This window comes from Perognathus longimembris, chromosome 3, assembly GCF_023159225.1.
Source record: "Perognathus longimembris pacificus isolate PPM17 chromosome 3, ASM2315922v1, whole genome shotgun sequence".
Classification (NCBI taxonomy): domain Eukaryota; kingdom Metazoa; phylum Chordata; class Mammalia; order Rodentia; family Heteromyidae; genus Perognathus; species Perognathus longimembris.
In genome coordinates, this window is record NC_063163.1 from 837,620 (window position 1) to 864,744 (window position 27,125).

General features: G+C 66.0%; 2 protein-coding genes across 4 annotated transcripts in view; both read right to left on the reverse strand.

Moving 5' to 3' along the window:
* Positions 1-5,416: 5,416 nt before the first annotated feature.
* F7 (coagulation factor VII) lies at positions 5,417-11,113 on the reverse strand. The gene is made up of 8 exons (XM_048341071.1): positions 10,971-11,113; positions 9,271-9,431; positions 8,558-8,582; positions 8,368-8,481; positions 7,770-7,910; positions 6,916-7,025; positions 6,609-6,732; positions 5,417-6,011 (listed from the first exon to the last, which is right to left on the reverse strand). Exons 1-8 carry the CDS (start codon positions 11,041-11,043, stop codon positions 5,419-5,421), a joined length of 1,341 nt encoding a protein of 446 aa, XP_048197028.1. The 5' UTR covers positions 11,044-11,113; the 3' UTR covers positions 5,417-5,418.
* Positions 11,114-16,094: 4,981 nt separating this feature from the next.
* Mcf2l (MCF.2 cell line derived transforming sequence like) overlaps positions 16,095-27,125 on the reverse strand; it is a 33,738-nt gene continuing 22,707 nt past the window's right edge. Inside the window, exons 21-27 of one of the 3 annotated variants that reach the window (XM_048341066.1) lie at positions 23,719-23,834; positions 20,878-20,970; positions 19,876-19,950; positions 18,436-18,557; positions 16,663-16,775; positions 16,418-16,521; positions 16,095-16,329 (exon numbers count right to left, since the gene is read on the reverse strand). In XM_048341066.1, coding sequence (XP_048197023.1) covers positions 16,244-16,329; positions 16,418-16,521; positions 16,663-16,775; positions 18,436-18,557; positions 19,876-19,950; positions 20,878-20,970; positions 23,719-23,834 — 709 coding nt within the window. In that variant the 3' untranslated portion in view covers positions 16,095-16,243. The remainder of the gene's footprint in view (positions 16,330-16,417; positions 16,522-16,662; positions 16,776-18,435; positions 18,558-19,875; positions 19,951-20,877; positions 20,971-23,718; positions 23,835-27,125) is intronic. The other 2 variants (XM_048341068.1, XM_048341069.1) reach the window with 2 other exon arrangements.

Consider the following 27,125-nt stretch of genomic DNA (forward strand, 5'->3'; position numbering starts at 1 on the left):
TGGGACCGGAGGGTGAGGGCAAGGGTCATCGCCCTGGGCCCCGAGTGGCCATTGTTCCGCTTATCTCGGCTTCCTGATTGGAGCCTGTGCTGCCCCGGAGGGGGCGGGGGGCCGTGCTCACTCCAGGCAGAGCAGGCGGCTGGGAGATCACAGCCCGGCGGGGAAGGCACGAGCCCGCTGTGCTCTTTACTCAGTTTCCCTTCGTGCTGCCTCTGCTCCCCCTCACGACCATAGCAGAGACGCCACCCGCACCACGGCCTAAGAACAGAATCAGGGATGCAGACGAGGGTGGCGGGGCTTGCACCCAGGCTTTCAGCCCGTCGGGCCAGTGCCCGGCTACGGTGTGGGGGCCGTGTCCCTGGGTGGTGGCTGTGCCCTGGCTCGCTGGTGTCCCCTGTCCCCTGGGTGGTGGCTGTACCCTGGCTATGGTATGGTGGCCGTGTCCCCTGGGTGGTGGCTGTGCCCTGGCTAGCTGGTGTCCCCTGTCCCCTGGGTGGCCGCTGTACTACGTGGGGCAATGAACCGCAGGATGTCAGTGGCTGACAAAGCTCATGCTTCCTTGGGGGACGTCCAGGACAAGCCAACAGGAAAGAGAGGATGGAGGCCACCCAGGACACTGCAGGGCCGGTGCGGGGAGTGCGCACAGCCCGCCACCGCGGAGCTCACTGCGGGCCCCGGGAGATGTGTGGGGCCTGGGTGCGGGTGTGTTGCTGACCGCGTCCGGGGAGCGGGTGCGGGTGTGTGGCTGACCTCGTCTGGGGAGCGGGTGCGGGTGTGTTGCTGACCGCGTCCGGGGAGCGGGTGCGGGTGTGTTGCTGACCGCGTCCGGGGAGCGGGTGCGGGTGTGTTGCTGACCGCGTCTGGGGAGCGGGTGCGGGTGCTGATTGGATGCTGACCGCGTCTGGGGAGCGGGTGCGGGTGTGTGGCTGACCGCGTCTGGGGAGCGGGTGCGGGTGTGTTGCTGACCGCGTCTGGGGAGTGGGTGCTGATTGGATGCTGACCGCGTCTGGGGAGCGGGTGCGGGTGTGTGGCTGACCGCATCTGGGGAGTGGGTGCTGATTGGATGCTGACCGCGTCTGGGGAGTGGGTGCGGGTGTGTGGCTGACCGCGTCTGGGGAGCGGGTGTGGGTGTGTTGCTGACCGCGTCTGGGGAGTGGGTGCTGATTGGATGCTGACCGCGTCCGGGGAGTGGGTGCGGGTGTGTTGCTGACCGCGTCTGGGGAGTGGGTGCTGATTGGATGCTGACCGCGTCTGGGGAGTGGGTGCTGATTGGATGCTGACCGCGTCTGGGGAGTGGGTGCGGTGTGTTGCTGACCGCGTCTGGGGCCTGGGTGCGGGTGTGATGCTGACCGCGTCTGGGGAGTGGGTGGGATTTGCTTCCGTTTGGCTCTGCACAGGGCAGGAGGCCAGTTTTCAATCCTGAGGACCATGGGAGTGGAAGCTGGGGGAGGAAAGACAGGGGGCTGGGGGAGGGAGGACGGGAGGGGGGAGGACTGGAGGTGGGGAGGGCGGGAGATGTGGAGGGAGGGCGGGAGCTGGGGAGGGAGGACGGGAGGTGGGGAGGGAGGGCTGGAGGGGGAGGGAGGGCTGGAGCTGTGGAGGGGGGATGGGAGGTGGGGAGGGAGGGCTGGAGCTGTGGAGGGGGGACGGGAGGTGGGGAGGAAGGGCTGGAGGGGGAGGGGTGATGGGAGCTGTGGAGTGGGGATGGGAGGTGGGGAGGGAGGGCGGGAGCTGTGGAGGGGGGACGGGAGGGGGGAGGGAGGGCTGGAGGGGGGAGGGAGGACGGAGGTGGGGAGGGAGGGCTGGAGGGGGAGGGAGGACGGGAGGTGGGGAGGGAGGGCTGGAGGGGGAGGGAGGACGGGAGGTGGGGAGGGAGGGCTGGAGGGAGAGGGGAGGGCTGGAGGGGGAGGGAGGACGGGAGGTGGGGAGGGAGGGCTGGAGGGGGAGGGAGGGCTGGAGCTGTGGAGGGGGGACGGGAGGGGGGGAGAGAGGGCTGGAGGGGGAGGGAGGACGGGGAGGTGGGGAGGGACGCGTTGGGCGTGTTCGGGGAGGGCTCGGTCCCCGCGCAGGCTCCCTGCAGTGCGTCTTGCTCTTGGAGCGTGTGTGCTTGGGACGGCTGCAGTCTGGAAATCTTGCAGCGCCAGGCCCTGGGGATTCTCTGCTCCGTGGCCAAACTAAGTGCCACACGCCACTCAGGGTTTCTGCTCCGGAGTCTCCAGTCCTCGTGGGGGCCCGTGGACTCTGGCTCCCAGCTTTTGGTCAGACGGGTGTCATGGCCGACTTCACCCTCACCAGAAACTGTGGCCAGCTGACGCTGGGATGCCTGTTGTGCAGCACGTGCTGTGAGGCTGTACTGATGGTGGTGTCTCTGTTGTGCGTGCCGTGAGGCTGTACTGACGGTGGTGTCTCCTGTTGTGCGTGCCCTGTGGCTGTACTGATGGTGGTGTCTCCTGTTGTGCGTGCTGTGAGGCTGTGTACTGATGGTGGTGTCTCCTGTTGTGCGTGCCGTGAGGCTGTGTACTGATGGTGGTGTCTCCTGTTGTGCGGCACGTGCCATCTGGCTGTGTACTGATGGTGGTGTCTCCTGTTGTGCGTGCCCTGTGGCTGTACTGATGGTGGTGTCTCCTGTTGTGCGTGCTGTGAGGCTGTGTACTGATGGTGGTGTCTCCTGTTGTGCGTGCCGTGAGGCTGTGTACTGATGGTGGTGTCTCCTGTTGTGCGTGCCCTGTGGCTGTACTGATGGTGGTGTCTCCTGTTGTGCGTGCCGTGAGGCTGTACTGATGGTGGTGTCTCCTGTTGTGCGTGCCGTGAGGCTGTACTGACAGTGGTGTCTCCTGTTGCGCCTGCCCTGTGGCTGTACTGATGGTGGTGTCTCCTGTTGTGCCGTGAGGCTGTGTACAGATGGTGGTGTCTCCTGTTGTGCGTGCTGTGAAGCTGTACTGACGGTGGTGTCTCCTGTTGTGCGGCACGTGCCATCTGGCTGTGTACAGATGGTGGTGTCTCCTGTTGTGCGTGCCGTGTGGCTGTACTGATGGTGGTGTCTCCTGTTGTGGGTGCCGTGAGGCTGTACTGATGGTGGTGTTTCCTGTTGTGCGTGCCATGTGGGTGTACTGATGGTGGTGTCTCCTGTTGTGCGTGCCGTGAGGCTGTGTACTGATGGTGGTGTTTCCTGTTGTGCGTGCCGTCTGGCTGTACTGACGGTGGTGTCTCCTGTTGTGCGTGCCCTGTGGCTGTGTACTGATGGTGTTGCCCGTTGTGTGCACTGTGCAGCTGTGCTGACTGTAGCACTGCCTGTGTGTGCCGGGCAGCTGTGCAGATGGTAGTGTTGGTGGAGCCTGCTGTGCCTCTGTGTTGATGGTAGTGCAGCTGTGTTGCACACACACACAGCCCCCGAGGCAGGGCGCCCTCGTGGCCCTCTGGGGCCACACCAGGAGCTCAGTGCACCTTCCTGCCTGGAGGTGTGGAGCTGGCCGGGCCCGGTGTCTCGCTGCTGGTCACTGCCCCCGGTGGGCAGCCTTGAACTCAGGGAAGAGGGTGCCGCTGCCCAGTAGTTGTGTCTGGGCTCCCTTCCTTCCCGGGACCATCGCTGGTCCCTGGTGGTGTGCAAAGAGGTGTGATTTGGGGAGAGCAGAGGTGAGGTGCTTGTGGTGGACTTGAGGCCAGGGAGCAAGGGAGGACAGTGATACTCGTTCTTGAATATCGGTCCCCACCCTTTCCCAGCCTTATCCAGAGTGGCGGCACCCATGGTTGTCTTCAGGGCTCAAGACATCTTACAGCCCTGCACGTCGGCCATTACCCACCGGGAGCTGGGGAAACCGAGGCAGCCCAGCCCTGAGCGTCGGCCATTACCCACCGGGAGCTGGGAAATAGGGGCAGGCCGGTGCTCCCCCAGGGCTCCCGCTGCCTCCATTTCCCTCCTGCATGGTTTGGGCTCTGCCCCTGGCCACCTTCTCCTGTAAGCTTCCCTCGACGAGGCACTGGGCAGTGTCCTCCCCCCGTCCCCTCCCCCGCGTGGCGGCAGAGCTCCTGGGGTCTCGTTAGCCTTGGCTTTTAATCAGGTTCCCTCCGGAGGGGGACAGCCAGGGGCACCGGCACTGACTGCACCCTGCGGGTCCTCGGTGCCCCGGCACTGGTCAAGTCCTTGCAATACATGGAAGCTGGCACCTGCTCCACATGGGAAACCAGGGCACAGGCCGAGTGAGGATCGAGAGGGCCTGGGTTCGAAGTCTGTGCACGTGGCCGGGAAGGTGGCTGGGAATTGGTCTGGCCAGAGCCGGGAGACCCCCCCCCGCCCATGCTGGGGACCAGAGCGCCTTTGTGGCTAGGTGGTCCCTGTCTTGACCACTCCACGGAGCCCAAACATAAAAAGGGTGTGCTCAAAGAAACCCTGCTTTCCACACGCGTGGCCACCGCTGGCTAACCCCTGGCTCTCCCAAAGCGAGTGTGGCCAGGCGCAAGGCGGGGCTCTGGAGACCGCTTCGTGGCGTGGGAGCGCTGACTCGGGGCGCCCCGCGGCTGTGCGGGGCCCGGGGGGGGGCTGCACTCACCCACATACTGGCAGCACCCGTGGGTCCGGCTCTCGGGGTCTGTTTCCCTTCTCTCCTCCCTCGAGCCTCGGCTGGCTCTGGGGGGGGGGGGTTCCCCGCGGGAGCCCGGCCGCCGGGCAGGACAGGGGGGTCTGCGTGTTGTGGTGCAGCCGCAGTGACTCCCGCGGGCAGGGAGCTGGGGGGGCGTGGGGTGGCACACCCCGGGGTCTGGGGAGCGGCGGCCCCAGCGTCACCCAGGAACTCCTGTTCCCGAGGGTCAGCCCCACCTGGGCGCTCATTTCCGCCGTGATGGAGCGGTCGGCAGGGCCCCGTGAGGACCAGAGCGGTGGAGCCTCCGACGGCGCGGCTCCCACGTCCCGGCCGGGGACCCGGGGGGGGGGGGGGCCGCGCACCGCACGCCCAGCCGAGTCAGACGCGTGGAGGGACGGCCCGAGGACCGCGGCCGCGTGCGGGAGCCCGGAGCGGCCTCACCACCGCGCGCTCGCGAGCCTGTGCTTTATTGAAGTGAGGGCGCCGTGCTCACACAGGAGGGGGGGCTGGCCGAGTGCAGAGCGGCCTTCGGAGGACGTGTGCGTGCTCGCACAGGAGGAGGGGGGGCCGGCCGAGTGCAGAGCGGCCTTCGGAGGACGTGTACGCGCGCGTGCACACGGGCGTGCCCATCTCCACGGTGCCCAGCGGGGCCGGCAGAGCGCCCCCAGACGGGACGGGCCGCGGGGAGCCCCCCGACGGCCCCCGCCCCCGGGTGCGCTCCCCTGCGCTCGCCGCGCCTCCGAATCCACGCCCGTCCTCCCTCCCCGCCTCTCCCCCGTCCCCGCCCGGGGGGGGGGGGCCCGCCGGGGAGCCGCGCCCGCGCCCGCGCCCACCCCGGGCGCTAGGGCAGCGGGGCCCGCGTGATGCCCAGCCGGGGCCTGGAGCGCATGAGCCCGGTGAGCCACGCGGCGTAGCGGGAGACCCTGGTGTACACCCCGACGTGGCCCACGGCCGCGCAGCCCTCGCCCCAGCTGACCACGCCCGTCAGGTACCACGTGCCGCGGTAGCGCGTGGCGTGCGGGCCCCCGCTGTCGCCCTTGCAGGAGTCCTTGCTGCCGTCCAGGTAGCCGGCGCAGAACATGTTCTCGGTGAGCTCGGGGCTCTCGGGCGTGCGGCGCGACCGCTCCCGGCAGTCCTGCGTCAGCATGCGCGGCACGGCCACGGCCATGAGCTCCAGCGTCGTGGCCCCGCGGTCCAGCAGCTGGCCCCAGCCGCTCACCCACGAGAAGCGGACGGCCGCCAGCGCGCCCTCGGCGAACGCGGGCTCGGGCAGGCACAGGGGCACCACGTGGTCGGTGAGCAGCGCGGGCCGGTGCAGCCGCAGCAGCGCGATGTCGTGGTCCGTCTTGCCGGCCACGTACTTGCTGGGCAGGATGAGCTGCGCCACCCGCCGCGCCTGCTCCGTCCCTTCCACCTCGCTGAGGTCGTGCTCGCCTGCGGGGGGCAGCCTGGTCACCCCGAGACCCCCACGGCCGGCACCACCCCCGGGCCGCGTGGCGGCTGGCCTCCCCCGCGGCGGCCGTGTCCCCCGTCCAGGCTGTCTGGGTCCCGGAAGGGCGTGAAGCGCCCCCAGGCTCCCCGGCAGAGCCTCCCAACACACGGGGGGACCCTGCTCACACGGGGGGGGGGGAACGGTGTAAGCAGGGTGCCGAGGGCAGGTGCGGGGGGGGGGGTGCCCGGCGGCTGCGGGGAGGAGGGGCGAGCCTCCCGACCTGCTCAGCAGCCACTCTGGCCATCCGTCCACCCGCAGAGGCCCAGCCCTGTGGTCCGTGGGAGCTTGAGGGGGACGGTGGGGCAGGGGTGCAGCGGGAGGGGCAGGGGTGCGGCGGGAGGGGCAGGGGTGCAGCAGGGCCGGGCAGGGGCAGGTAGGGGTGGATGGGGTACGCCAGCAGCCCTGGGGCGTCTCAGATTTCCTCCGCGTGGGAGGGAGCCGAAAGGACGCACCGGGTGAGCCCCCCAGATGGGCCTCCGTGGTCAGGACAGCGGGGGACGCGGGCCCCCAGGGCTGCCGCCCTCGGCGAGGCCACCTACCCAACACCACAGACACGTTCCTCCAGCTCTGGATCTTGTCGAAGCAGTGGGCCGCAGACACCAGCCAGCTGGGGCTCAGCAGGGTGGCCCCGCACAGCAGCTGCCCTCCCACCAGCAGCACGGCCTGGGGGTAGGGGCGGGGGGTGCGAACGTGGGCTCCTGGCTCCGTGGACCCCCCTGCAGAGCTGCCCCGCCCACTGCCGACCATACCCCCATGGGGTCTGGGTGCCCGCCCTCTGGGCCGGTCCCAAGGCCAGGACGGGGTCTGCTCAGTGAGCAGTGGACGGGGCGGGTGGGGGGGACTTACCTGCCACGGGCACTCCCCTTTCGGGCACACCCTGCCTCCCACGATTCGACCTTGGGGGCTGCTGGCATTTCTTTTTTCCAGAACCGGCATTTTCCCGCAGGGATACTCAACTGTGTGAACAAACCAGCGAGAGGGGAGTTTGGGGGTGAGGGTGCTCTCCAGTATCGTTCAGAGCGCTTGAACGCTGAGATGCCTCGGGCCAGCCCCCGCAGCCCGGAGGAGAGGCGGGCACCCCCGTTCTGAGGGCAGGGAGGCCCTAGAAGGGGCCGAGGGCGCTGGGCAGGAGCAGAAGCCTGCTGCAGGGAGCGGATCCCACCAGTGTTCCACGGGAAAGGCGCGTGGCGGGGCCACGCGTGGCGGTGCGTGCATGACGGTGCTATGCCTCACGGTGAGTCCACAGTGCAATCAGCAAACGGCGGTGTGACCCTGCCCGGCCGTCACCACCTGCACCACTGAGCCCTTTGGACAGAAGGGACACGTGACAGGGGCTGGCTAAGCCCGGGGCTGCGACGCCAAGCTTGGCACAGCCAGCTGCTCTGGGGAGATGGCATTTGGGGTGCCCTGGCTTTGGGAGTTTTGGGGTTCTCGTTTCCTTAGGAGCAACCGATGTGGGGGCGTCTGAGTGTGCCCCGTGCCCTGCAGAGGTCCCACGTCAGGTGTCAGAGCTGAGAGAGACTCACGACGCGGCGTCCAGGACCACGCTGGGTGCTGCTCCGGGGTGCTGTGCTGGGTGCCCCCTGGCCGCTCCTGGCGTGCTCAGGAGCGGTCAGGACCTGTCCCCCACCTCCGAGCCGAGCTACGCGCTGGCCGCCGGCCCTCCAGAACTCAGGCGTCCCCGGGCCCTGGCCAGTTACCTGTGGGGGTGCAGGACACCCCATCTGGCATCAGTGTGTACCCCTCGTGGCACCGGCAGGAGCGCCCCGCTCCCTCGTGGTCGCTGCAGTACTGCTGACAGCCGCCGTTCTGGTTTGCACAGATCAGCTGGGTGTTCTTGTCTGGGGACGGGAAGGGGGCGGCCTCAGCGCGTGCGAGGCGGGCGAAGGCCGGCCCTCCTGCCGAGGAGCGGCACGGCACGGCGGAGCCACCAGGAAGGGAGAGACGTGCTACGAGGAAGCCCCCCAGTGACAGCCCCCCCCCCCCGGCCCCGTGAGGAGCAGGGTGAGCCGCCAGCTCCTGACAGTCAAGCTTTCCTTTAGCTTCCGAATAGCAAATGACGGCCAAGCTTGGGGGCCCCTCCCGGAGGCCCCGCTCCTGGCTCCGCGGTCAAGCGGCAGGGTTTGCGCGCGCCTGGCAGGCAGGGAGCGGGTGTGCTCGCCACGTCCGATGGTCGCAGCGCAGCTCCGGACCCGGGGGGTCCTCTGCGGCGGGGGTCCCGTGGGCAGCGCGCGGGGCGGGCCTGCGGGGCTCCGGGCTCCGGCCTGGCGTGCGCACGCGGGAGGGAGCCAGCCTCACCTGTCTCACAGTTCCGGCCCTCGAAGCTTGGCGGGCAGAAGCAGATGTAGGACTGGGGCTGGTCCATGCAGGAGCCCCCGTGCTGGCACGGGTTGGAGGCGCACTGGTCCCCATCTGTGGGGGAGCGGCCGTGAGTGTGCGGAAGAGCGGACCGGGGCGGCAGGGTCCAAACGGCCCTTTTCCTGCTTACCGTTATAGGAAATCCAGAACTGCTTCTAAGGGAAAAAGAAGAGCCACATGAGACACGGCCCACAGAGACGGCTCCCACATTCGCAGAATCCCAGGTGGGGGGGGGCACGCGGCTTGAGATCAGATTTCCTCCGCCTATGGGGGCTCATCTGGAGGGGGGGCATTTTTTAAAATCCTCTCTCAGGGACAACTAAGGCCGCCCTCCCTCCAGCCAGCCCTAACTCTGCCCCTGTCGCTGAGACACGGGGCAAAGCGGCCGCGGGGTGCAGGCTTGTGTGGATGCACACACACGTGGGCACATGGGAGTGGCAGGTGACAGAGCACTCCACAGTGAGCAAACCGACTCCTAAAAAGACTTGGGGCCAGTGGAAGGTCAACCTCATGGTCGTGGTGAGAACAGAACAGAAATGCCGCTGTGTTCATACGCTGCTATGTTGAACGGCAACTCCTTTGTACAACTACTTAAAGATAATAAAAGTAGGCAAACAAGGAAGGGCACGCGGAAGTGCTCTGAAAGCCAGCACACAGTCGCAAGGCGTGAACATTCTGCGTTTGCCTGGAGAGAGTCAAGCGAGCCTTGAAACCTCAAGCTGACCTCGATACCGAGCCGCCAACTCCCCGTGAGCGGGGGTGTGTGTGTGTGTGTGCGTGTGTGCGCGTGTGCGCGCGTGTGCCCCCAGGGGGAGACGCGGCCCGCTCTCGCGTCTCGCTCACCGTCCTCTCCGGGCTCTTGAAGATCTCCCGGGCCTCCTCAAAGGAGCACTGCTCCTCCCTGCACTCCCGCTCCAGGCTGCCTGGCCTCAGCTCCTCCAGGAAGTAGTTGGCACGCTTGTGTCTGTGCAAGACGCCGTGCGCTTCCTCCTGGGCTAGGAAGACTGGGGCACAGAAGGCCACGTGAGCCCCGGCGGCTGCAGGGAGAGGACGGCGCGGGCGTGCGCTCGCCGTCGCAGAGACCCCCCCCCCCCCCGCGGAGAGCATCCTCACGGCGGGGTCTCGGGCCGTCACGGGGCTGTTTCCCCACACCTGGCTCTCGGGGTCCCTGCCCCTCCCTCAGGCAGGTTCTCCCTCTGACCTGCCCGCTGGCAGCGCCCGAGGCCCGGTTTGCATCGGGGCGCGTGCGCCTTCCCGGCGTGGCTAGCGACGCAGAGCCCAGCACGCCCTTGGCGCAGGCGCGGGGCCGGGCGTCCCCGAGGTTAATCTTTCTGACCCGGCGGCCGTCACTGAGGGGCATATCGCGAGGAAGCACGACGTTTAAAGCCTGGTCCCTGAGGGAGGTGTTGGTCACCCTAGCCTGAAACCCACGCGCCCTGGCCCGCCGTGCTGGGCGAGCCACGAAGACGAAGACAATGTGGCACCCAGGGAACAGAGGGGACGCAGAGGCGGCAGCGATTCACGGGCATCTCATGGAAAGGGCAAACCCTTCCTCCTGCCCTATCTGCGTTGGCTGCGTGGGGGGGGGGGCAGCCCTGCCTGCCTCCTCACTGGGGCCCCCCAATCCTCCTGACACCCTCACAGGAGGGGCAGCTCTCCATGCCCCCACCCCCACCCTCCTGACACCCACACGGGGGGGGGGGCAGCTCTCCATGCACACTGCCCCCCCACCCCCACCCTCTTGTCTCACACAGGGAGGGGGGTGGGGTGGTTCTTGTGTCACACAGGGAGGGAGGGGTGGGGAGTTCCTGTGTCACACAGGGAGGGAGGGGTGGGGAGTTCCTGTGTCACACAGGGAGGGGGGTGGGGAGTTCCTGTGTCACACAGGGAGGGGGGTGGGGAGTTCCTGTGTCACACAGGGAGGGGGGGTGGGGAGTTCCTGTGTCACACAGGGAGGGGAGGGGTGGGGAGTTCCTGTGTCACACAGGGAGGGGAGGGGTGGGGAGTTCCTGTGTCACACAGGGAGGGGGGGTGGGGAGTTCCTGTGTCACACAGGGAGGGGGGGTGGGGAGTTCCTGTGTCACACAGGGAGGGGGGTGGGGAGTTCCTGTGTCACACAGGGAGGGGGGTGGGGAGTTCCTGTGTCACACAGGGAGTGTCACATTGTTTTCCAGTCTGGAGATCACCCCTTGTCCCCATTCCTGGAATGCGTGGTTGGAAAGAGAAGGTGTGACACCCCCGCCCCCGCTAGCATTGCACAGGGCTGTGTCCACTGCGGCGGCAGCCTGGATGGACGAGCCCCCCCCCCCTCCCTGTGTCTGACTTGCTAGGAGGGGGAGGGGCAGGGCGCCCCTCAGGCTGCTCGCATCACCCGCGGGAGCTGCCTTGCCCGGCCCTCTGCTTCCCACTGGACCCGAGGGACGGCCCCGGCTGGCCGGACAGCAGCATCCAGGGCGAGGCTGGAGGCAGGGGCAGTGGGGGCGCCCCCCCCCCGCCGCCCACTGCCCTCCTCCCCCCGTGCGTGCGCAGGGCCCGGTGCCTACCTGACGCCTCCAGGGACGCCTGCAGCTGGAGCAGCCAGCAGAGCAGGGCCAGCCCGGGGGCCGGCAGAGCCATGCTGGGGCCGCGGCGGCTTCCGGCTGGGGCATTCCCGGAGGGCAAAGGGCAGGGGGAGGGAAGGGGCGGAGGCCGGGCCCCAGGCCTCCACAGGCTGGCGGCAGAACCGGATGGGGGGTGGGGTGGGGGGAAGTGGCGGGGGGGGGGGGGGGGCAATCTGGGAACCATCACCCCGCATAGCTGCGCTGGACCAGGGCGGGCTGGGGCCTGGCGAGGGCGGGAGTCCCGGCCCGGCCCTCCGGCTGGGCGGCAGGCGGGGCGCCCGGGGGCTCCTCTTCACTGCCTGGGCGTCCAGGCCGCGGGCCGCCCGGGGACCTGGGGCCCCACGGTGGCAGCGCCACGGGCCCGGCCTGGGGGCTCCTCTGATTCTGGGGATACCGAGCCACTTGAGGCCCTCCAAGGCTCGCCACACCCCTCCCACCCGAGGGAAGGCAGTGGCCTTGGGGTTCACGTCACGGAGTCAGTGGTCCTCAGGAGGCCCGGGCGGCAGAGCTCGCCGGGAGACCTCGGGTAGCAGGTGCCCTCGGGACAGCGGGGGGGGGGGGGCTCGGGGAGCGTCCCGGTGTGAGGGCTCCCCCAGGCTCGCGGAGCCTCGCCGACGTGGACTCCCTCCTTCCTTCCTATGGATGCTCCGGCTCCCGTGCCGGTCCCGGCTCCCAGACAGCCAGGCCCCAGCTGCCTTGCCCCGGGGGTGGAACAGGCCCTTCACCTCTCCTTCCTGTGAGGACCAGCTCGCCTCCTCCCCCACCCAGGCAGGGACAGCTCCTCCTCTCCCTCTGCCGGGGGCTGGGCTCCCCTGCACCCCACTACCCGCTATTGCTCTCCTGCCTGCGGACACCCACCCCCGAATCTGCTTTGGGTGAATGGCATGTTCTGGGGTCGGAGGAGCAGCCCATCCACACCTTGATGACCCGCACACAACCACTGCGCCTGCACGCGTGGCCACTGAGCCTGCACACGTGGCCACTGAGCCTGCACACGTGGCCACTGAGCCTGCACACGGCCACTGGGCCTGCACACGTGGCCACTGAGCCTGCACACATGGCCACTGAGCCTGCACACGTGGCCACTGAGCCTGCACACGGGCTGAGCCTGCACACGTGGCCACTGAGCCTGCACACGGGCTGAGCCTGCACACGTGGCCACTGAGCCTGCACACGTGGCCACTGAGCCTGCACACGTGGCCACGGAGCCTGCACACGTGGCCACTGAGCCTGCACACGGGCTGAGCCTGCACACAGCCACTGAGCCTGCACACGTGGCCACTGAGCCTGCACACGTGGCCACGGAGCCTGCACACGTGGCCACTGAGCCTGCACACAACCACTGAGCCTGCACACGTGGCCACTGAGCCTGCACACGTGGCCACTGAGCCTGCACACGTGGCCACTGAGCCTGCACACAGCCACTGAGCCTGCACACAACCACTGAGCCTGTACACAACCACTGAGCCTGCACACGTGGCCACTGAGCCTGCACACAGCCACTGAGCCTGCACACAACCACTGAGCCTGCACACAGCCACTGAGCCTGCACACGTGGCCACTGAGCCTGCACACAGCCACTGAGCCTGCACACAACCACTGAGCCTGCACACAGCCACTGAGCCTGCACACGTGGCCACTGAGCCTGCACACAGCCACTGAGCCTGCACACGTGGCCACTGAGCCTGCACACGGCCACGGAGCCTGCACACGTGGCCACTGAGCCTGCACACGGCCACTGAGCCTGCACACAACCACTGAGCCTGCACACGTGGCCACTGAGCCTGCACACAACCACTGAGCCTGCACACAACCACTGAGCCTGCACACGTGGCCACTGAGCCTGCACACGTGGCCACTGCACCTGCACACGTGGCCACTGCACCTGCACACGTGGCCACTGAGCCTGCACACGGCCACTGAGCCTGCACACGTGGCCACTGAGCCTGCACACGTGGCCACTGAGCCTGCACACGTGGCCACTGAGCCTGCACACAACCACTGAGCCTGCACACAACCACTGAGCCTGCACACGGCCACTGAGCCTGCACACAACCACTGCACCTGCACACGTGGCCACTGAGCCTGCACACGGCCACTGAGCCTGCACACGTGGCCACTGAGCCTGCACACGGCCACGGAGCCTGCACACGTGGCCACTGAGCCTGCACACGGCCACTGAGCCTGCACACAACCACTGCACCTGCACACGTGGCCACTGAGCCTGCACACGGCCACTGAGCCTGCACACGTGGCCACTGAGCCTGCACACGGCCACGGAGCCTGCACACGTGGCCACTGAGCCTGCACACGGCCACTGCACCTGCACACGTGGCCACTGGGCCTGCACACGTGGCCACTGAGCCTGCACACGTGGCCACTGAGCCTCCACACGGCCACTGAGCCTGCACACGTGGCCACTGAGCCTGCACACAACCACTGAGCCTGTACGCGTGGCCACTGAGCCTGCACACGTGGCCACTGAGCCTCCACACGGCCACTGAGCCTGCACACGTGGCCACTGAGCCTCCACACGGCCACTGAGCCTGCACACGTGGCCACTGAGCCTGCACACGTGGCCACTGAGCCTGCACACAACCACTGCACCTGCACACGTGGCCACTGAGCCTGCACACAACCACTGAGCCTGCACACGTGGCCACTGAGCCTGCACACAACCACTGAGCCTGCACACGGCCACTGAGCCTGCACACGTGGCCACTGAGCCTGCACACAACCACTGAGCCTGCACACGTGGCCACTGAGCCTGCACACGGCCACTGAGCCTGAGGTGCGTCACTGGTTTTGATCTTGATTTGCTTTGGTTTATTTCCTTCTCTTAGAAGTAGTCATTCCCTCTAAAACGTTCTTCCAGTTCCGCTGGCTTAACTTTCGAGCTTCCTTAAACGTTAGCTCATTTCCTCGGCCCTGCAAAGCCAGGTGCGTGTCCACTGTCCGCGGTAGCCACGTATCCCAGTTCACCTCCAGGGCCCCTCGGGGCCGCAGCGACATGGCCTTTCTACCAAGCTTGGAAGCATTATTAAAAAAATCCCCACACACCTTTGAAAACAATCTCCTAAAATCGTTCTGTGAATAGTCTACGTTATAGGGTTGCTGAAAAAGGTATGTGTTTTATTTTTAAGAATAAGGATCCATTTCTGTGAGCGACGGGACCCATCGTCCTGAGAGCTGGGGCTTACTCTGTGTTTCAAGCCTCAGTGTCAGATGCCTGCATATTGGGGGTGCAGTCCTGATTCCACACCCGTGTTGTGCTGTGTATTTGGGGTGCTCTTCTAAGTAGGTCTGTTTAGTATATTTCAGGTCTCCAGCACACTTAAACACGTCCCAGCTCGTTTCTTCACTGTTTCGTGTTTTCTGCTCAGTGCTTTCCCCTTCCCATGCCCTTTACTCTCCATTCCTGTGGTTATTCAGCTCTCTCATGGTTTCTCTACATTTCTCTGGGTACCTTCACCCTTTTTTGTTTTTTGCTGGTCCTACGGCTTGAACTCAGGGCCTGGGTGCTGTCCCTGAGCCCCTTTGTGCTCAAGGCTAGCGCTCTGCCACTTGAGCCATAGCGCCATTCCTGCTTTCTGAGCAGTTTACTGGAGACGAGTCTAGACTTTTCTGCCCAGGCTGGCTTTGAACTGTGACCCTCAGATCTCAGCCTCCCGAGTAACTAGGGTGACAAGGATGAGCCACCAGCGCCTGGCTCACGACCCCATTTTTGTTGTCGTTTACCACTGGCAGAATACAGCTGTGCGTCCCTTCCACCATCTCCTGCCTCGTTCCCGCTCGCAGTCACACTTGTGTGCAAGCCCCTGTGCCCTCGAGGGAAGGAGATGGCAGGACGGGGTGGCATCTACCCCAAGGTCCCACACCACGAAGGCTCTGAACATCCCACCGGAGCGGATGCCAAGCCCTCGTGGAGGCAATGCGGGTTGCAGAGTGACTGCGGAGGAGACCACGGGGCGGGCAGGTGAACAACATGGCCGCCAGCAGAAACGCAATGGAGTCTTTGTTTGTGTTCCTTTTATTCTCATTCTCCGGAGGCCTGGCCAGGGCGGCTCTGCAGGCCAGGGCAAGGGAGGGGAGGGCATTTCACCCACGACCCTGGTTGGGGGGGGGCGGGGAGCTGCGGTGGCCTCGGTGCAGCAGGAAGAGAGGCGAGAGGGACTGTAAAGTGACAGGCGTTTAGCAGCATGAGAGGATAAATACATCCTTTACACCCAGCTCTATGTACACGCAAGAACATATGTACACACGTGTAAACGTCTGTCCCACCAGGCACGGCACGTGCTCGGGCTGCGGCAGGCCGTGGCGGGGCGTGGCCCCGCCGGTGCTCAGCGGTCCCCAGAAGCCTTGCCCACACCGCATCTTTACATTTTCTTTAAAACAATAAAAATACCCCGATTCCATGAAGATCCTTAAAAACAAACTCGTGTTGTAGAAAAGAAGGAGATACCATTTAAATCATAGCCAGAAACGTGGATGGAGGGGACGCCCCGGTGGGGGTGAGGCCCCCGGCGGCGGCGCGGTCTGAGGGGCCCGGCCGCCCCGCCCCCGCCACGCCCCCGCCCCGGGCAGGGCCACCCGCGCCGCGGCTCGTCCCCCGTGTAGACCCCGTAACAAAAAATAGTTTTATATCAAATACAGTATCAAATTGTCATTGCATGTAAACACAGTGATTCTTGGTAGAGAGCTGAGGCCACGGTACCCCAAAAATGGCCATGGATTAATTCCCGCTCAACAACAAATCAAAAACCTACAAAAGACGAGGGTCCCGCCCCTCCCTCCGGCCTGTGGCTGCCTCCCTCCGTGAGCACCAGCCGGCGGTGGCCCGGGGCAGGCGGCCCGGCCCGGGCAGGGCAGCCCCTCTGTCCACACAGAAGGGTGGATGGGTCTCTGCCTCCCGGAGCCGGAGCCGGAGCCGGAGCCGAGCTGGAGTGGGGCCGGGGTGGAGCCGGAGCCAGAGCCGAGCCGGAGCCGGAGCCGGAGTCAGAGCCGAGCCGGAGCGGGGCCGGGGTGGAGCCGGAGCTGAGTGGGAGCCGGAGCCGGCTTCTGCTCCCGGTGGTCCTGGTGTCGAGGCCCGAGGTTCCGTCGGCTCAAGGGTGGGCTGGGCTCTCCCGGTTGGGGGCCCTCCCCCAGCGTGGCAAACCCGAGCAGGGGCCTCCACCTTCGCATGCGGGCCTACCACGGGCGGCGGGGCGCGAGGCTCCCTAGGCCTGGAGGTGGGGGAAGGGTGCGGGGCAGCCCTCGCTGCAGCTGGACGAGTTGCTCAGCACAGCCGACCCCGGGCTGGACTCTGCGGGAAACCGGGAGGAGTTCTGTGGCCTCGGCCGGCCCACGCCTCACCCCTGCCCTGCAAGGGCGGGCCGGGGCGGGAAGCTCACCTGAGCTGCTCAGACCCTGGGCCGAGCTGGACTTGCCCAGGAGCGCCGACAGGCTGCCGGCCGGCACCCAGCCCTCCTTGCTGCTGGTCAGGTCCCGCACAAACCTGAGGGGGCGAGCGGGGGCTCGTGACCCTGCCGTCATTCCAGGCGAGGTGATGGGGCGTGAGGCTGGGCGTAGGAGGGGGGGAGGGGGGGCAGGCGGGTGTGGGGGGGAGCCGGGTGGGCGCCGGCAGGGGTACTCTTACCAGAGCCCGTCGGCGCCTTCCTCCACCACCTCTACCGTGTCCCCGCTCCTCATGGTGAGGGTCTCCAGGCCCCCCTTCTCCTTGTCCACCACGACTGTGTATCTCCCAGGCGCCTGAGGGGCGGGCAGACGTGGACTGAGGGGTGGGGGCGGCTTAGGGCTGAGGAGGCCCCGCCCTGCGGGGAGCGGGGCGCACAGGGCGCGGCGGGGCGGAGGCGGGGCTGAGGAGGAGCCCAGGGCCGCCCTTGCCGCTCGCTGGAGCTGTGTCTCAGAAGCCGGGCCTGCGCCGGGCCCTGCGGCGCTTGGGCGGCCGGGTCACCGCCCCCCCCCAGCCGCCCCCCGCCGCCCCGGCCGCCTCCGCCCCGCGTCCCTCGCGTCCCTCGCAGGCCCGGCCGTGCTGTCCCAGGGAGCGGCTGCCTGACCCCGTGCCGTGGGCCGGGCCCGTGGGAGTGTGGAGGGCGCCCCCCCCACCCTGGGGCGTGGGAAGTTTCCTTTCCATCCACTCCTGAAGACAGCACGATGGCGGGGTGCGGGCCACCCACAAACGCGCCGTCCGGGCCTGCGCTGGGGCGGCGCGGCTGCTCGGAGACAGAGGGGCGCGGCTTTGGGCGAGCCAGGCTGCAGTGGCCTGCCGATGTGGGGGTGAGGGCATGGGACCCCCCCCCACCGAGGGCCACGCCCTGCCCAGGCTCTAGCGGAGGTCTGAGGGCCGCAGGGCCCCGAGGCCGGACGCCAGCCCGGGTGAGCGCCGCGCGGGGAGCCCTGGCTCCCCTGCAGGAATGGCGGTGACGCAGACCGAGAGACGCGTGTGTCCCTGGTGAGGCAGAGGTGTCCCAGCCCCCACGGGAGGACGCGGGGGGTGGGGAGGACGCGGGGGGTGGGGAGGACGTGGGGGGGACGGGGAGGACGTGGGGGGGATGGGGAGGACGCGGGGGGCGGGGAGGACGCGGGGGGGACGGGGAGGACGCGGGGGGGACGGGGAGGACGCGGGGGACGGGGAGGACGCGGGGGGCGGGGAGGACGCGGGGGGCGGGGAGGACGCGGGGGGGACGGGGAGGACGCGGGGGGTGGGGGAGGACGTGGGGGGGACGGGGAGGACGTGGGGGGACGGGGGAGGACGTGGGGGGACGGGGAGGACGTGGGAGGGACGGGGAGGACGCGGGGGGGGACGGGGAGGACGCGGGGGGACGGGGAGGACATGGGGTGGGGAGGACGGGGAGGACGCGGGGGGGACGGGGAGGACGCGGGGGGGACGGGGAGGACGCGGGGGGACGGGGAGGACGGGGAGGACGCGGGGGGACGGGGAGGACGCGGGGGGGACGGGGAGGACGCGGGGGGGACGGGGAGGACGCGGGGGGACGGGGAGGACGGGGAGGACGCGGGGGGACGGGGAGGACGCGGGGGGGACGGGGAGGACGCGGGGGGGACGGGGAGGACGCGGGGGGACGGGGAGGACGGGGAGGACGCGGGGGGACGGGGAGGACGCGGGGGGGACGGGGAGGACGCGGGGGGACGGGGAGGACGCGGGGGGACGGGGAGGACGCGGGGGGACGGGGAGGACGCGGGGGGGACGGGGAGGACGCGGGGGGGACGGGGAGGGACGCGGGGGGGACGGGGAGGACGTGGGGGGGACGGGGAGGACGCGGGGGGGACGGGGAGGACGCGGGGGGACGGGGAGGACGCGGGGGGACGGGGAGGACGCAGGGGGGTGGGGAGGACGTGGGGGGGACGGGGAGGACGCGGGGGACGGGGAGGACGGGGAGGCCAGGCTCACCAGTGTCTTGGGCCCCATGCCGCCGTCTTCCTCGGCGTCGGAGGAGTTCGCGGGCTCCTCGGCGCTCGACCAGCCGCCGTCCTCCTCGGGGCCCTCCAGCGAGTGGGACGCTTTGCTCCAGCCTGCAGGACGCGGGTTCCGTGAGGGCTGCGGCCCCTGCGGGGGGCTCCACGGGACGGGCGCTCACGGGGCTCCCCACCCGGGCCGCCGCCCCGGCCCCCACTTTCTGAACGCCCTACACGCTTGCCCCCCCCGCAGGCGGCAAGAAACGGGCTGAGCGCACGCGCCTCCGGGGCTGGCTCCCCGCGGGGGTCCCCGGGCCGGCCCCCACCTGCAGCCACCGCAGAAGGGCAGCGCGTTCCGTCACCCCACCCGGCACAGCCGCTGAGCGGCGTCCGGCGCGAACCACCGCGCGGCCCGGGGCCCGCGTAGCCCTGCTAGCTATGAAGGGGGCCATCGCGCCTGCCAGGGCACCCGAGGGCCGAGCCAGGGCGCAGCCGGCGGAGACCCAAGCCCGCACCCCCGCCACCCCCGCCCTCCCGCCACAGGTGCCGCACGGTGGGGGAGATGGAGACGGCGACCAGCCAGTGCTGGTGCCGGCTGGTGCTGGGCACACGCTGCCACGCACGCGAACCACCAACCACCACCGGGCCCGCCGGGGAAGCGGGTTAGAACCGGGGTACACTCAAGGTGGCCACAAGCGTGCATTTTCCCTGGAAAGAGGGGGTGCTGGTGCACGAGGGGCAGCAAAGGCCCCCGGCCGTGGTGGCCCAGGTGGGTGACGGAGAGCCACCTGGGATCTGGCTAGGGAGGTGGGGGGCCGGGCCTGGGCGCCCCCAGACACCGGGCGCTAGGCAGGCACACAGGGGCCGGGCAGCCTGGCCCGGCAGCCGCCTCTCCCGGGCTGTCACCCGGACGCCCGGAACAGTGCGCAGAGGAGGCCGGGCAGCCGGGCCCTCGCCCCGGCTCTGGGTGCTGGGCTCTGGGGTGGGGTGGGGGGGGATGCAGCTGTGCCAAGGTTAGGAAAGCTCGGGACCAGCTCCACGAACCAAATCCCGGGGACAGGGTGGGGCGACCTCCAGATCACAAGGGGGCAGGACAGAGAAGCCCGAGCCCCGGCGCGCAGCTCGGAGCCGTTAGCCCGTGCAGCGGAGGCCGGGTGGGTCATTGGGAGCAAGAGGAGGGGAGCCCTCTGTGCAGACCCTCGAGGGCTGGGGCCCCGGGCAGGTGAACGGCACGCGGTGCTGGGCCTCCGCGGGGCAGCGGCAGGCCTGGCGGCCTCCGGGCGGGGGACTCCGCGGTCAGCGCGGTGTCCGAGGGCCTACCCCCGGCGTCAGGCTGCGAGCCACCCTAACTGCTCCCGGCCGGCCCGACCGCCGCCCTGGGGCTAGCACGGCCCACGGCCTGCCTGGCTGATGCTCAAGGCCAGTAGCACACTACCTCGCAAACCAAAGGGAGTCGGGTCGCTCTTTACTTCGTGTCTCTTAGCTTTTTTGTCAGGACTGGTTGGAGAAGCTGCAGGAGGAGGAAGAGGCAAAAATACAACAGGACAGAGCAAGCGTGAGGAACGGTTGAGCAAGTGGAGGAGGCGAGTGAAATGTTTGCGAGCGAGTGGAATGGCCCAGGGTCTCCCTAGCAGGGGAGGGGGAGGCCCGCCAAGAGCAGATGCGGCTGGCATTGGTGGACATGGCGTTGGGCGCGGGTCATTCATTATCTCAGGGGCTGCCTCAAGGATGTTAGTTCTATAAGCGCAGAACTGGGAGTTGTGGTTTCAAGCGTGGGCTGAGGCCTGTCATCCTCGCTACTCGTGTAGCTGAGACCTGAAGATCACGGTTCGAAGTCAGCCCAGGCAACAACGTCCGTGAGACGTTTGTCTCCAATTAGCCGGCCAAGTCCCGGACGTGGAGGGGCGGCTTCAGTGGGGGGCGGTGTGCAGGCCCTGAGTTCAAGCTCAGTACATAACAAATAAAAAAGAAGTACAAAACAAAACCCTCTTCTGACCAGGGCCTGCCCCGGTGCGTCCCCAAGGACCTGGCCTCGAGCCGTGGGAGCGGGGCCTGCGCAGCCCGGACAAAGCACCCCGGGGCGACGGCAGCTCCGAGAGCTCAGCGGAAGCTCCGCAGAAGAGACCGCAGCCGGGGAGGAGGCCACCTGCGGGAGCCACGGGCGAAGCAGAAAGGAGGAGAGGGCCGGGGAGGAGGGGGCGTCCTGCCAGAAAAGCAGGGGAGAACTCCTCACAGGCTGGCTCTGCAAGGCCGGCCTCATGTTCCCAAGAGGCACCCCGAAAAGATAACTTCAGGCATCTGACTGATGTGGCGATGACGCTTCGTTCAGCAAGCATGGCGTGGTGTGTGTGGAGGGGCACTCCTGAGCTGGTCCCCACACGGGGCCACGGCACAGGGCACCAAGGGAGTGGAGGGGGTTCGGGTACCCCATCTTTACCTTTCTGACCTTTGAGGTTAGCAAAGCCCTGCAGCGTGAAGCGCTTTATGGAAAGCGCCGAGCTCTCAGAGGTGGAGTTAGAGACAGCATCGTCTAGGAGGGAGGAGACAGAAGAGACAGCGTGGTCTGGGAGGGGACAGAAGAGACAGCGTGGTCCAGGAGGGAGGGGACAGAGGAGACAGCGTGGTCTGGGAGGGAGGGGACAGAGGAGACAGCGTGGTCTGGGAGGGAGGGGACAGAGGAGACAGCGTGGTCCAGGAGGGAGGGGACAGAGGAGACAGCGTGGTCCAGGAGGGGACAGAAGAGACAGCGTGGTCCAGGAGGGAGGGGACAGAGGAGACAGCGTGGTCCAGGAGGGAGGGGACAGAAGAGACAGCGTGGTCCAGGAGGGAGGGGACAGAAGAGACAGCGTGGTCTGGGAGGGAGGGGACAGAGGAGACAGCGTGGTCCAGGAGGGAGGGGACAGAAGAGACAGCGTGGTCCAGGAGGGAGGGGACAGAAGAGACAGCGTGGTCTGGGAGGGAGGGGACAGAGGAGACAGCGTGGTCCAGGAGGGAGGGGACAGAGGAGACAGCGTGGTCCAGGAGGGGACAGAAGAGACAGCGTGGTCCAGGAGGGAGGGGACAGAAGAGACAGCGTGGTCCAGGAGGGGACAGAAGAGACAGCGTGGTCCAGGAGGGAGGGGACAGAAGAGACAGCGTGGTCCAGGAGGGAGGGGACAGAAGAGACAGCGTGGTCCAGGAGGGGACAGAGGAGACAGCGTGGTCCAGGAGGGAGGGGGACAGAGGAGACAACGTGGTCCAGGAGGGGACAGAAGAGACAGCGTGGTCCAGGAGGGAGGGGACAGAAGAGACAGCGTGGTCTGGGAGGGGACAGAGGAGACAGCGTGGTCCAGGAGGGAGGGGACAGAGGAGACAGCGTGGTCCAGGAGGGAGGGGACAGAGGAGACAGCGTGGTCCAGGAGGGAGGGGACAGAAGAGACAGCGTGGTCCAGGAGGGAGGGGACAGAAGAGACAGCGTGGTCCAGGAGGGAGGGGACAGAAGAGACAGCGTGGTCTAGGAGGGAGGGGACAGAAGAGACAGCGTGGTCCAGGAGGGGACAGAAGAGACAGCGTGGTCCAGGAGGGAGGGGACAGAAGAGACAGCGTGGTCCAGGAGGGAGGGGACAGAGGAGACAGCGTGGTCCAGGAGGGAGGGGACAGAGGAGACAGCGTGGTCCAGGAGGGAGGGGACAGAGGAGACAGCGTGGTCCAGGAGGGAGGGGACAGAGGAGACAGCGTGGTCCAGGAGGGAGGGGACAGAGGAGACAGCGTGGTCCAGGAGGGAGGGGACAGAAGAGACAGCGTGGTCCAGGAGGGAGGGGACAGAAGAGACAGCGTGGTCCAGGAGGGAGGGGACAGAGGAGACAGCGTGGTCCAGGAGGGGACAGAAGAGACAGCGTGGTCTAGGAGGGAGGGGACAGAAGAGACAGCGTGGTCCAGGAGGGGACAGAAGAGACAGCGTGGTCCAGGAGGGAGGGGACAGAAGAGACAGCGTGGTCCAGGAGGGAGGGGACAGAAGAGACAGCGTGGTCCAGGAGGGAGGGGACAGAAGAGACAGCGTGGTCCAGGAGGGAGGGGACAGAGGAGACAGCGTGGTCCAGGAGGGGACAGAGGAGACAGCGTGGTCCAGGAGGGGACAGAGGAGACAGCGTGGTCCAGGAGGGAGGGGACAGAAGAGACAGCGTGGTCCAGGAGGGGACAGAGGAGACAGCGTGGTCCAGGAGGGAGGGGACAGAGGAGACAGCGTGGTCCAGGAGGGAGGGGACAGAGGAGACAGCGTGGTCCAGGAGGGAGGGGACAGAAGAGACAGCGTGGTCCAGGAGGGAGGGGACAGAAGAGACAGCGTGGTCCAGGAGGGAGGGACAGAGGAGACAGCGTGGTCCAGGAGGGGACAGAAGAGACAGCGTGGTCCAGGAGGGGACAGAAGAGACAGCGTGGTCCAGGAGGGAGGGGACAGAAGAGACAGCGTGGTCCAGGAGGGAGGGGACAGAAGAGACAGCGTGGTCCAGGAGGGGACAGAAGAGACAGCGTGGTCCAGGAGGGAGGGGACAGAAGAGACAGCGTGGTCCAGGAGGGAGGGGACAGAGGAGACAGCGTGGTCCAGGAGGGAGGGGACAGAAGAGACAGCGTGGTCCAGGAGGGAGGGGGACAGAAGAGACAGCGTGGTCCAGGAGGGGACAGAAGAGACAGCGTGGTCCAGGAGGGGACAGAAGAGACAGCGTGGTCCAGGAGGGGACAGAAGAGACAGCGTGGTCCAGGAGGGGACAGAAGAGACAGCGTGGTCTGGGAGGGGACAGAGGAGACAACGTGGTCCAGGAGGGGACAGAAGAGACAGCGTGGTCCAGGAGGGAGGGGGACAGAAGAGACAGCGTGGTCCAGGAGGGAACAGAAGAGACAGCGTGGTCCAGGAGGGAGGGGGACAGAGGAGACAGCGTGGTCCAGGAGGGAGGGGACGGGAGGGAGGGGACAGAAGAGACAGCGTGGTCGGGGAGGGAGGGGGATGCAGTGTGCGAAGCCCTGAGCTCTCTGAGGTGGAGCCAGAGGCCAAGTCCTTTAGGAGGGAGGGGACAGAAGGTAGAGTCTGCCACATCTAGGAGGCAAATGGCTTGGAGGGCAGAGACCCCACGTTCAGGAGGGAGGAGAGGATGCTGGGAACCGGTCAGGGCCCAGGCCTGGGTGGAGAGCGGGCGGCCAGGAGGCCGGGTGTTCGCCGCTGCCGGCGGGCTGCCCCTGGCGAGGCCCGCGCCCCCGTGTCTGCCTGGCTGCCGGCAGGCGTGGTCCTCCCTGGTGGGTCACCCACCTCTGCCCTTCTCGGGGGGCCTGGCCGGCGGCGAGCTCACGTAGCCCTCCAGGCTCAGCGCGTCCGTCTTCCTGTCCTCCGGCCTCCGCGTGCTCCGGGTGCTTCCTCTGCTGGGACTGAAGGCGTCGGACGCCAGTAAAGGAAGGACACTCCGGCTTAGTTCCTCCTGTCCTCCGGACTGGACAGCCCAGTTCCCAGCCCACCGGGGTCCGTGGCCCGCCCTGCGTGGACTTGCCCGAGGCTGCCCATCACACTGCCTGCGTGGACCCAGCCTGGGGTGGCTGTGGCACTGCCTGTGTGGACCCAGCCTGAGGCTGCCCATCACACTGCCTGCATGGACCCAGCCTGGGGTGGCCGTGGCACTGCCTGCGTGGACCCAGCCTGAGGCTGCCCATCACACTGCTTGCGTGGACCCAGCCTGGGGTGGCCGTGGCACTGCCTGCGTGGACCCAGCCTGAGGCTGCCCATCACACTGCCTGCGTGGACCCAGCCTGGGGTGGCTGTGGCACTGCCTGCGTGGACCCAGCCTGAGGCGGCAGTGGCACTGCCTGTGTGGGCCCAGCCGGAGGCGGCCGTGGCACTGCCTGCATGGACTTGCCCGAGACTGCCCATCACACTGCCTGCATGGACCCAGCCTGGGGTGGCTGTGGCACTGCCTGCATGGATCCAGCCTGAACGGCCGTGGCACTGCCTGCGTGGACCCAGCCTGAGGCGGCCGTGGCACTGCCTGTGTGGACCCACCCCGAGGCGGCCGTGGCACTGCCTGTGTGGACCCACCCCGAGGCGGCCGTGGCACTGCCTGTGTGGACCCACCCCGAGGCGGCCGTGGCACTGCCTACGTGGACCCACCCTGAGGCGGCCGTGGCACTGCCTGTGTGGACCCACCCCGAGGCGGCCGTGGTACTGCCTGTGTGGACCCACCCCGAGGCGGCCGTGGTACTGCCTACGTGGACCCACCCTGAGGCGGCCGTGGCACTGCCTGTGTGGACCCACCCTGAGGCGGCCGTGGCCCTGCCTGTGTGGACCCACCCTGAGGCGGCCGTGGCACTGCCTGTGTGGACCCACCCTGAGGCGGCCGTGGCCCTGCCTGTGTGGACTGGGCAGCACGGTCCCATGGAAGGAAAGCCCCATCCCTACCCAGCAAGTAGGAGGCCTTGGCAGGTTTCTCTTCTAAAATAACTGCCCTATGCAAGGAAGATGAACACATAGGGTGGAAAAAAAGGCTGCTTCTTCCATAACTGGTGTTGGGAAAACTGGACATCCACATGTAGAGAACTAAACGTGGATCCCTTCTTGTCGCCAGGAGCCAATATCAACCCCAAAAGGATCAAAGACCTCAGTGTCAGACCGGCAACTTTGAAATCACCGCAAGATGGAGTAGGAGAAACACTGGAACTCAAAGTCACAGGCAGGAACTTTTGGAAAAGATTCTCAGGGTCACAGCAGATAGGAGAGAGCGTTGACAAGTGGAGTTACATCAAACTAGAAGGTTTCTGCACAGCCAAGGGCATAGTTACTAAACTAGAAAGACAGCCAACAGACTGAAAGAAAATCGTCACCAGCTATACACCTGACAAGTGCCTAATATCCAAATTATACGTACAGCTCAAAAAACAACCTCTCCCAAAGCTAATAAAACAATTAAAAGTGGGCAAAGGAGCTCAAGAGACACTTCTCAGAAGAGGTAAGAATGGCAAATACACACATAAGGAAATGCTCAACATCCCTGGCCATGAAGGAAATGCAAATCAAAACAACTCTGAGATTCCATCTCACCCCAGTTAGATTGTCCAACACCAACTCAAACGACAGCAAACACTGCTGGCAGGGATGTGGAGAAAAAGGAACTCATTGCATGGTTGGTGGGAATGTAACGTATCTGAATGGCGCTTTGGAATCCCCCCCAGTTCTAGTAAGCATAGAACTGTCCTGTGACCCAGCCATACCACTCCTGGGGACCTACCCAGAGCATCAAGAAATGGCACGGACACTTGCACGCCCATGTTTGTTGCTGCACTATTCACAATAGACACGTTATAAAAACAGCCCAGATGCCCTATAACAGATGATTAGACCAATAAAATGTGGTACCTACACACAATGGGATTTTACCCATCCATTAGTAAAAACAAGATTCTATCACTTGGAAAAAGATGGGTGGACCTAGACCAAATCATGGTAACTGAGGTATGCCAAGCTCAGAGAGACAAATGGTACATGTTTTCTCACATACGTGGAAGCTAGATCTAAACACAATTGGATATGATAGCCTACAAAAGACTCTAGGCATTCACACACAAATCATCAGACAGGAGGATACACACACACACACAATCATCACACACACAAATCATCAGAAGGAAGAGGCTCTGTGAGGAGGAACCCAAAGCTATAACTCCTCTGAATATTTAAAATACTATCCCAGTTCAAAGCTAGCCTGGGCAAGAAAGTCTGTGAGACTCACCTCCAATTAACCACAAAAAAGATGGAAGTGGCGTTGTGGCTCAAGTAGTAGAGCACTAGCCTTGAAGAAAAAAAAACTCAGGAACAATGCCCAGGCCCTGAATTCAAGTTCAAGTCCCAGGACCAGCACAAAAAATAAAAACAAAACAAAAAAAAACTATTAAAATGAACTCCAGGAAATGGAAACCTGGGTGTTGTTGTTTGTTGTTGTTGGTGGTAGTGTGACGGTGTTTGTTTTTGCTTTGGGGGTTGTTTTCTTTTAAGGAGATGAAGGGGGGCTCAGAAAGGGAGGGAGGGTGAATAAATGCGGTCATGTTGTTCAGTGCATATATACATATGTATATATTTATATATTTTTTAACTGGTTTTGAGGCTTGAACTCAGGTCCTGGGCACTGTCCCTCTGTCCCTGAGCCCCTTCGTGCTCAAGACTAACCACAGCACCACTTCCGGCTTTTTTTAAATTGCAGATAAGAGTCTCATGGAACTTTCCTGCCCGGGCTGGTTTGGAACTGCGACCCTCAGACCTCAGCCTCCCGAGTCGCTAGGATTACCGGCTTGTGAGCTGGCCGGTGCCTAGCTTATTCCGTGTCTACTATGTGGAGGATGAACGATGCAACTTGTGGATGGCAGGAGGGACCTGGGGGAGAGCGGAGAGCGTGAAATTGCCCAGGAGGAGCTGCACTCCTTACCTGGCTTATGAAGCGGTCACCCCTTTGCGCAACGCCTTACTTTTAACATATTAAATGAATGAATAAATAAACAAAACTGGCCTCTGCCTTCATCCTGGCCCGGGGATGATTCAGCGTGACTTACTCAAACCCGTCCCCAACACAGCAGGCCCAGCGACCACGGGGAGGAGACGCAAGGCAGAAGTCCTGGGTTTTAGGCAGGGGCTTCCTGCCTGGCCTGGCTGGACTTGAACTCGCGTCCCTCCCGCCTCAG

Excerpts from the sequence above, each read along its gene's own strand:
- F7 (XM_048341071.1), bottom strand. The coding sequence starts at position 11,043 with ATGGCTCTGCCGGCCCCCGGGCTGGCCCTGCTCTGCTGGCTGCTCCAG. Across the intron at positions 8,583-9,270 it reads TCAAGAGCCCGGAGAGGACG|AAGCAGTTCTGGATTTCCTA; the intron begins GTGAGCGAGACG and ends TTTTTCCCTTAG. Across the intron at positions 8,482-8,557 it reads GTTCTGGATTTCCTATAACG|ATGGGGACCAGTGCGCCTCC; the intron begins GTAAGCAGGAAA and ends GCTCCCCCACAG.